This window comes from Nicotiana attenuata, chromosome 8, assembly GCF_001879085.1.
Source record: "Nicotiana attenuata strain UT chromosome 8, NIATTr2, whole genome shotgun sequence".
NCBI classification, from domain to species: domain Eukaryota; kingdom Viridiplantae; phylum Streptophyta; class Magnoliopsida; order Solanales; family Solanaceae; genus Nicotiana; species Nicotiana attenuata.
The window spans coordinates 32,487,397-32,497,744 of record NC_031996.1 but is presented as its reverse complement, the minus strand read 5'-3'; the positions used below and the strand labels follow the sequence as shown (position 1 = coordinate 32,497,744).

General features: G+C 33.3%; 1 protein-coding gene across 1 annotated transcript; it reads right to left on the bottom strand.

The window, feature by feature from the left end:
• On the bottom strand, positions 3,774–8,001 carry LOC109231213 (protein SHOOT GRAVITROPISM 5). The gene is made up of 2 exons (XM_019396799.1): positions 7,763–8,001; positions 3,774–4,683 (listed from the first exon to the last, which is right to left on the bottom strand). Exon 2 carries the CDS (start codon positions 4,655–4,657, stop codon positions 4,148–4,150), a length of 510 nt encoding a protein of 169 aa, XP_019252344.1. The 5' UTR covers positions 4,658–4,683; positions 7,763–8,001; the 3' UTR covers positions 3,774–4,147.

Sequence of the window (10,348 nt, the reverse complement as noted above, 5' to 3'; positions counted from 1 at the left end):
AAACAGATGTACTTCTTTCTGTTTATCTAGCCTGTTTAGTCCCCTTACAATCCAGAATCCTAGCTAGCTTATCCATTGGGCAGGGGCTTTGCCCCACCCCTCCCATGTCTTGGCCCTTTCACCACTGGCTCTCCTTTAGGGTTAGAAGAACTAGCTTTGTGCTGTCTCATTTCCTCTTTGTCTCCACCTTTGTTGAGCACCTCAAATGTATTTCTTGTTGCTATTGCCACTGAGTTGTTCTGTTGTTTCTCTACCATTTTCTCTGTTTCTTTGTTGTCATCTCTTTTGTTCTCCTTATTCTGCACTTCTACTGTTTTCTCAGTTACTTGCTCTCTATTTCTGCCTTCTTCATTTATCTTCTCCTTGTTCTGTATAGGCCCTGCTGGGGTTTTCTCCTCCTGTTCTAGCTGCTTCCTTCTAGTTTCTGCTTCTTCTTTGTGTAGTTTCCTGCAATCTTGTGACTCATGCCCAAAGTTTTTACAATTTGGGCATAGTGTTGGCTTCCATTCATAGTACACTTCTTGCTTTACTATTCTTCCCACTTCATTCTCAAAAATAACATGCGTAGGATATTGCTGATTTATTGATATCTCCACGAGAACTCTTGCAAAAGCTAATCTCTCCTTGTTTGTAGTAGCTCTATCTGCTTTTAGTGGTTTCCCAATCAATCCAGCTATCTTTGTTAAGGCATTCTTCCCCAATACTTGATATCTAAGCCTTTCAGTCTTATCCACAATGGTATTTTATCAACATTTTCCTTGCTTACATACACATCTGGTTCCCAGGGCTTCACTACAACAGGCTTTTTATCAAACATCTGAACTCCGTTTTCAATGACCTGAGTTCTACTTTCAACAGTGTGGAATCTAATCAGAAATACTCCTCTGATTATTTGTGCAACTTTGTCTATCCCTAATCCTCCCCATATTCTCCTGAAATAACCGTCAATTACAGTCAATGGTGGATTAGATCCCAATACGTAACAGATCACTGCAGTTTTCCAGTACACGAGTTCATCCTTAATATCATCCATTGTAATTTTGACATTTTTCCCTGCTATAATCTCACTATTTAGGTCTAGTCCTTCATTACTTGGTGCTATGCCCACAATTTTTACTCCATGAATTAGTTATCGTGTTCAATTGTACCTTATTTGTTGTATTTATCTCTGTATTTTCTGCTTCTACTCTGTCCGCCCAGGATCCTCCTGAATTAATCACCGGTGTTGTTGTCAGATTCACTGGCGTCTTCATCACGTCAGTTGTGTGTTCTGCATGTGCAATTGGTACCGTCGATGATCCTTGACTGAGGTTTAATGGCACAATTTCTTGGATTGCATTGATGTTTTTCGTCTTCTTTGCATCTGCTGTCTGTGGAATTCCAGTTCTTCTCGATTGATTGTTAGAGTTTTCCACCATGTGCTGTTGCCCTCCCCCTCCAGTCTTCGTTCTTCTCGTCATTTCAGTGTTACCTGAGAGAAGAGTTCATTCTAGAGAGAGAAAGTTTTTGCCCCTATTTTACGAAAATAGAAAGACTATAAACAAAACATAAATCGAAAAGAAGTTCAAAGTATAGTTCAAATAGACAAACAAAACCTTATTAAAAATATAAAGATTCTTAAATCGAAAAGAAGTTCAAAATGGTAGTTTTTTTACTAAACCTAAAAGGAGTACAAAATGTGAAATTGAACGAAACATCTGTAATGTGAATTATTATGTCAAAATTTTCTTAACTAAAAAAGATCTTTCTAACCTAAAAAGAGAAATTTATTACTCCAAAATATGAATGGAGTTGAACATGAACAAAACTTTCCTAATGTAAAGTGAATGTTGTTGAAATTCTAGAACCGAAAGGAATTAAAAAATGAAAGTTCTAAATATTAAAAAGTATTAAATGAACATTCATAACTAGTGGGAATTAATTAAAATTATAATTTCTAAATAGTAGGAAATTAATTAAATTCATATTTCTAAATATTAGGAAAATTATTAAATAATTATTTCTAAATATTAGGAAAAAAATCGAATGACTATTTTGTTCGGTGTGAACTCTATTTTAAAGGGTAAAAAAGATGAACAATATTTTGTTAAGGGAATTCGTGCTTTTAATATAGTATAATTAATATATNATATATATATATATATATATATATATATATATATATATATATATATATATATATATATATATATATATATAATAACTATTCCTTCCGTCTCATATTATGTGTCATGTTTCTCTTTTACACGCCCCTTAAAAAATTTTAATTAAGAAAGGGATTGGACTATTCTACCCTTATTTATGTCATAAAATATACTCTCTCTTCATTGAATTTTTATTCTATAGTGTGTGTTATCTTCATTTTCAAGAACAATTATTACTAAGGGTAAAAGAAGAAAAAATAATCAATTTTGTCTTGAACTTCTAAAATGACAAATACTCCCTCCGGTCCAAAATAAGTGATTTTTTTGGATGTTTTCACACAGATTAAGAAATCCATCTTTTAGCATTAATTAGCAATAAAATTGACCATATTAACCTTTACTATCTCACATAAATACTCCTATCACATACTCTAACACTATTTACTCCAAGGGCAATGTATGAAAAAAATAATTAATTCATTCTTGAAATCTGAAAAAATCACTTATTTTGGACCATAAAAAAAGGCCAAAAAATCACTTATCTAGGACAGGAGGGAGTAATTTGAGACAACTGGGAGTGTTGAAGTGTTGAACGTCGTTTAAAAAGGCTTCTCCCTGATCTCTCTACTGATTTGCATTTTTATCTCTTTTTTCCTTTTGGTTTTAAAATTATTTTTTAGTTTACGTGATCGATCAGTTACTCAGTGTAATCATGACATTCGCAATCTTAATTAAATAACTAAAGATTAATTGTTAAAAGTGAAATAGGACCATTGATCCTTCAAATTGATTGTGTGTATCAACAGAGATTCCGAGGGATTGCATCACTACCTATCATAATAACTAGATCTACCAAACAAGAAAAGCGTAGCGAAACGTCATCGTAAAAGAATGTAGTGCTTTGACCTCCAAAGTCAAATCATATCACACAAAGTGAAGAAAAACAACATTCTTTTATCAAATGACTCATGCTAATATATACTTGAATGTAGGATAAAGGGCTAGTTGCCATAACTTACATTAACTAACTAAAAATACTGCTACCAGTGTATTACTCATGTATTAGCAAATATATATTGTGTGAGTTGACGAACATGAGATACGTTGGAGTATTTTATTTTAAATATTTCCTAATGTGACATTCAGTGGCGAAGCCAGGAAATTCAATAAGGGTGTTCAAATTGCCAGTGAGCTATGCAAGGAAGTTTAAAGTCTACTTTTTAATCAATAATAAGTAATATTTTACCTTATACGTAGTATAATATTTCGACGAAAAGTATTTAGTTGACTACCCTTAGGCCAACCTAGCGTTGCCCCTGGTGACATTCTTTCCTTTTTGGTTAATCTTAAACAAATAATATATTTTTTAGTAATAGATTAACTTTAAACTTTTCATTTTATCCTTAATGAGATAATTTATAGCTACACAAATGTCTATGACTTATTTTAGATCATAAATTTAATTTAAAAGTCTTCATTTTCTTCTTAAATTCTGTGTCAGTTCAAATACTATCACATAAATTGGGACCGGGGGATCGGAGTAGCTAACAAAGCAAAAGTACTGATGGTATTTGGATGAAAATTATAAACAAAATTAAATACATGCCGAAACCTTAGCTCAAAACTATGTACAACACAAATAACCCAATATTCTCATATGTTTCCGATATTATGAAGACTGCATTACCTCCAGAAAAGGAAGGATATCATACATACATAGTCAAATTCTGCCAGGGCCAGGATACTACATAACTTATAAATCAATTGTTCATGTAATAAGAGCAGAAAACAAAAGAATTATACAATTATTCCACTTAAGTTTTGCAGTTCCAATCACAGGAAATGAATGCATTCTACACATCATCATTTACCATCAGCTCTTTTATCTTTCCTCAGCCAAAACCCTTAAAACACAAATTATATTACTTACTCTTATTAGAAAGTACCTTCATTAATTAACATCTTTTATTTATTTATTTATTTATTTTTTCCTCATATATAGATTAATGAGGTCGGAATTTTTGACTGCAAGATTGGCAAGTAACTTCCATGCAATTAGTACGAGTTGCTCTCTCTTTCAACTTTTCTGCCCTTTCAACTTCCTCTTTAGCTCTCTCCCACATACTCCTCGCACGTGCGAATTCTGACTGAGCCATTTCTATCTCTCGTCTAGTAAGCTCTCTCACACGCTCCGCATAAGCTTTCTCTATTGCAGCCAACCGGATTTGCTCTGCAGCTTGCCATTTCAGTGCCTCAACGTAGCCGGAGTCGAACCGGACGTCGGTGTAGTGATCCTGATGATGATTTACTGGCCTTATTAGGACACCTTGATCTGATGGTGGTGGTTTTATAGGTCTTACGCTAATTGAAAGTTGAAGGTCCAACGATGGAGCTTCTGTTGATTCTGATGATCGGATATTATAGTTTGCTGAAGAATCTAATGGCCAAGAAGAGGAAGCTACGGCATTTGGATGATTAGGTAGAAAGTGCAGCTCCTTCTGTTGCTCCTCCATTGATCTTGTGGAAATGGTATATGGTGCTGTCAAGAAGTAATGTAAGAGTTAGGATACCTATACAAATAGTTACATATATATATACACAAATGTAAATATACACTTTTTTTTTTGAACTATTGAGTTTAAGTTCCATGCACTAATCGTCTGAAAAATATTTAGATACAATATGTTACTTACAAGTTCGGGTAAATCTCTATGATAAGTATTATTCGTATTAATTGGTAAAATGATAAAAATGTTATTACTAATCTGTCATAATAGGTTAAATGATAATTAATACAAAATATATTTATACTATCAAAGTATACAACTTAAATAATCCTCCTAGTAAACTTAAGTTAGGTGGACCCATTCCGTAAATTAAAATCATCGATGAAAATAAGTACTCCTTCTATTATGTTTTGTGCGGAGGTGTTTGACTGGGTGTGGAGTTTAAAAAGGAAAGAGTAATTTTGAAACTAGTGTGGTTTAAAATATGCTATGGACATTTTAGTGGCTATAAAATCTTATCATTAATTAAGAATAAAGTAAAAAGTTTAAAGTAAAATCATATTTAATTGTATAAAAAGTTGTTATTCTTTATAGGATAGAGTAAAAAAGGAAACGTGTCACATAAAATAGAATTGAATGGGTAGTTCTTAAACAAATATGATTCAACTTTACAAAAAATATATAGGAATCTGGGTGAGCCCATTAAGCTTAATCAGATGCTCATGCAAAATTCAACTGATAACCAAAAGATTTTGCTTTCAGAAAACACATATATACTCCTATAGGACCTATACTATCAATTGGTAATAATCCTGGTAAAAGGCTTGCAAAAAGAAGCAAGAAAATGCCCAGAAAGAAAGGTTAAAGAGGATATCTATCATCATCTAAATATATATACTCTGGCTTGACTGCCAACTATGGATGTAGATTTTGCTAGGTCAAATGATGAAATCCAAAGTGTATTCTTTATTTTGAGATATGAAGTAGTTTACCACAACTATCCTATTAATAATATTATTTTATACAAGTTTGAAATGTTTCTAGAAATAATCTAGCCAACTAATTAATCAAATCTAATTAGTTGATATGTTGTTTTATGTTCAAGCCAAACTTCTCTATTACTTTACTATTTTCTTTTATTGCTATTTATATAATATATAAATACTGGTCAAGTATAGTACCTTTAAGTGCATTACACCATTAATATAGTGTCACTAAAATGGGATATAGAGAGTAATGAAACTACAAATTATGATAGAACAAGCATTAAACTATTATAAATGCAGTGGGAATTTTAGGATGTGCGTCATTTGATAACCATATTTTTGCCTAAAAGAAAATGTGGAATTTACCTTTTACACATGAATAGACAGAAAAGTGGTTGGGAAAAGATGGGAGTTGGGGATGGGAAGTAGGGTTATAGCTGCAAAATGACTAAAGTAAAAATAAATTATCTTATATCCATCTAGTAAACAAATTTTTACTAATTAGTGCAGTTTAATCGGTTATAGAAGGATAATATCAAGAACCAAATTCTTTAAATTAGGTTGAGTTTATATGGACTCCTTCACCTTTAAGAGAATATACACGGGTTTAGCCGGGGGCGAAGCTATGTTGGTCCAAGGGTGGTCAACTGAACACCCTTTGTCGAAAAATTATACTACGTATAAGGTTAAATATTACTTGTTATTGATTAAAAATAGGATTTGAACATCCTTGCATAGTCTACTGGCAAAGGGTATTCAAAATTTGAACACCATTATTAAATTTTCTGACTTCGCCACTGGGGTTAACATTCACTTCAAAGAGATTATTTGAAATCCCGGTAACTACAAGTGAACTGAAATATTTTTAATGTAAATGTACAATAGGTACTGTGTGATTAAGATAAGAATAGAAAACTACTCCTTAAAAAACAAACCAAGGCAGAGAAAAAAACTAGTAAAAACAAAGACAAATCAGGGAGAAGCTCCTCTTATTTCAGTTGCACATCATTTCAAGAATTTTAAGTTGCGACGACATAGATTGACAATTAAGAAATGGATCTCCACACGAACTTTACTGCATTAGATTATTGAATCAATTAAAAAATGAATAATCCAAAAATATAAGTCTCATGTTCACTCAGAGGATATATTAATTATTACATTAAGAATAACTAGTGATTGTACCATGTTCACTTTTTCAAGGTTAAGTAGTTACATCATAATTCATACATGCAACCTTTTGATATTAATTCCACTGATATCATCATAATCAGACGTATGAGATTCATAATTACTTCACCAAAAATATTCAAAGGAGAAAAAGGCAATCTAACGTAGGCTAATTGAATTTGTCACGTTACTAAACTATGGGTTAACAAAAAACAAAAATTTTCTGATTAAACTAGTCTTTATATATATATGATCCTAAGCTATAAATCTTTCCGTTGACCTAGCTAGTTGATGAAGACATGTCCAAACCAAAGAAAGTCAAAAGGATAGAGTAGCTAACTAACTAAACGCAATTCCCTGTAATTTCCTCTTTGCTCCATTTTATTTTTCTGTGCTAAGTCCTTTTTGAAGAACTTCGTCATATATACGGCTAATAGGGCTCAGATATCATTAGCTTGCCCGTATTTGAATGTATATAGTATCAAATGTATCAGTAGAAGGACCTGAAAATGTATGCATTTGGGTACTATCGGTCAAGATTTAAACCAGTTGAGAGAGGAGATGAAAAGTTTCTGAACAAAAGGAAACAGAAGAAATGGAAACTAATTAAAAAAAATTGGAAGTTCAGAACAGAAGAAATGGTAACTAATTAAGTTCATACATACCCCCAGGAAAGTATTTTATGATTTCGATTAGAAAAGAAAGACAGACACATAGAGAGAGTGCAGAGAGGAAGAGAGAGAAACTTAGCTTATTATTGGAAGAGAGCTAGAGCGTACGTGAATGTGATGAGAACCAAAAACTTTGACATAAAATTATAAAAAGATCAATGATCATAGCTAGGAATATAATGCACAAGAATAAAATCCAAAAACACAGAGAGATATCTTTTCAAACAATTATTTGATCTAAGCACGAAAAAGGCCAAGATTAAATGGAGGAAGGAGTAGTGTACCTTATGAGTTTCAGTATTCAAAGAATTGGAATATAGAGAGAGAGAGAGGGGTACTTTTTGTTGTGCTTCAAAGCTCGAAATGATCAGTCTGTGGCTAAGAATTAGGTATATATGAACAAATAAATGAAGTCAATAATTGGGGAAGCCCTAAAAAAAGGACTGGAACTTTTGAGAGGAGGACGTTATAGAGATAATGAATGAAGCAGAAGCAAGAAGCAACAAAGAGAAAACGACTTTTGAAACCGATAGATTTTGACAACAAGACTGGGGTGGGGTGGGGTGGGGTGGGGTGGGGTGTGCCATATATATGATAGTAGTATAGTGTATGTGATATGTATATATACATACAGAAATTACAGAAAGCCAGATCACATGGATGGTTTGCTAGTGGGAGAGACAAAGCCATTACCTACTTGCATGGGTTAAAGTGGACGTACACAAACCACCAAAAATGTCATTACAAATTTCAGGAAAAAAAGGCGAATTTGTACAATTTCATCTCTGCGTCACTTCGTCCTCCTTACCCCCTCAATATATATGCATACGTTGTACGGAGTTAAGTTATATACATAAATAATACAAAATAAAGTATATTATTATTAATGTAGGAGTATTTTATTTAGTGATAAATCAAATTTTAAGATTATTTTTATATCAGCAATGCTTTTCATAGTATTTATAAGTCCCTAAGGTATAATTGTTAAGTATAATTGTTATACGGCATAAAGCTCACGATATATATCCCTCACCCTCTCGTCTTAAGTAAATAATACTATAATTGTTTGATTAATCAAAATTGTAAGCAATTTTTCTGTCCCAAATTAAATGTCTTGTTGTCTATTTACTTATGGGATAATACATTACATGCACACTGAGTTTGTCCCGATAAATGAGTTTCCTACTCAACCTTTACGGGTGTTTCAATACCACCCTATATTTGTTAGGACTGATTTTTTGTGCACTCTTGTAAGCTATCTCCCAGTAATTCTATGTTGTGTAGCATACACACGCCATCTGGGATACCACGTATTTAAATGAAGACTTAAGAGAGTATTATTAGTTTGACTATAATTAATTATTTTAACCATTTTTTACGTTTAAAACGAACATCATTTGTAGTCAAATATTTATCCCAACCTATTTTCCTTATTAGTTCATTTCACCCACCCTGAAAAAAATTTCAAGTCGACGAAAAAGCCCTAATCTCAAATCCGTCTGAAATTCATTCTTCCCGATTAAAATTGAAGGGATAAGATGAATGTTTCTTTTATTAAACCTAGTTAGAACCTCAAATTGTCGTTATATTTCACTGATATTTTGGGTTTTGACGATTTGTTGGATTTGTTCGAGTTGCAAGGAAAGGGGTTCAGTCACTGTAACCAGTCGTTGGTTCTACAATCTTTCTTCGATTTGGATTTTGGACAGAACATATGTTTTTTTAAAGATTAGCGTTGTTCATCGTCTTTATGTTGTTTTGAGCTCTGGGGTTTTCTTCGTCGCTACTACTGTAATAGTACTGAATATATTGTTGCACGTGGTTTGATTTGGTAGATACTGGTATGATATAGTTATATATCTTGGGTTTAAAATATCTTTTGAATTAGTCACAGTAAGATTCTTCCACGGAGGAAAAGTCTCCAAGGATAAGCTAAACTCCTTTACGGAGGAGGATTATATAGGTGGAGTTATTACTTCTGCACTTGATGTTGATGTAGATATGTTCTCCTACTTTGAATTTCTAGGTTATGTTAAAGACTTTGGTTATAATCCTTCTTCTGCTCGTATTTATGTAACGCCACCTTATTGTCCTCGTTTGGTAGAAATTAAAGTGGATAGGGACATTATGGGTATTTGTCAAGTATTAAAAAATGGAGATATCTAGGATGTATTTGTGTAGCACATGGTTGATGAACCAGTAGTGGTCCCCCCTCTCTTAGAATTTGGTCAAGACCTGGGGGGAAGTGAGGGCTAGGGCACATATGAAGAGGCATCCACTAGTGCTCCTGGTGAACTAAGTGCTCCTTTTGATACTACTGCACCCCCCCTCTCCCCCCCTGAAACTACTGCCCCTTGAAACTACGGGTGAAATTCAAAAATAGCCAGATTTACAACTGGTCTTTCAAAAATAGCCTAGTTTCAAAAGTAATCGAAATTTAGCCACTTTTCATGTAAAGATAAATCTGAGCGAAAACACTGTTCAAAACTCGAAAAAATATGTCAGTATATTATGCTGGAGTTCTAGCATAAGTATACTTGAACTCCAGCATATTATACTGGAGTTCCAGGATAAGTATGCTGAAACTCCAGCATAATATGATGGAGTTCCAGCATAAGTACACTAGAACTCCAGCATAATGTATTGGAGTTCCAGCAAGTATACCGGTCCAGCATAATATACTGGAGTTTGGAGCACCGGTGCTCCAGTCTCCAGTATATTATACGGGAGCCAGCAAAGTATATCGGTGCAGCATAATATGCTGGAGTTCATACACAGGTGCACCGAACTCCAGTATATTATGCTGGACCGGTCTCTGTTGCAGCAAAATAGTGGCTATTTTTTATTGACTTGGTAAACGCTGGCTATTT

Bases quoted from the DNA above. Each gene is read 5' to 3' on its own strand.
- LOC109231213 (XM_019396799.1), bottom strand. From the start codon at position 4,657: ATGGAGGAGCAACAGAAGGAGCTGCACTTTCTACCTAATCATCCAAAT.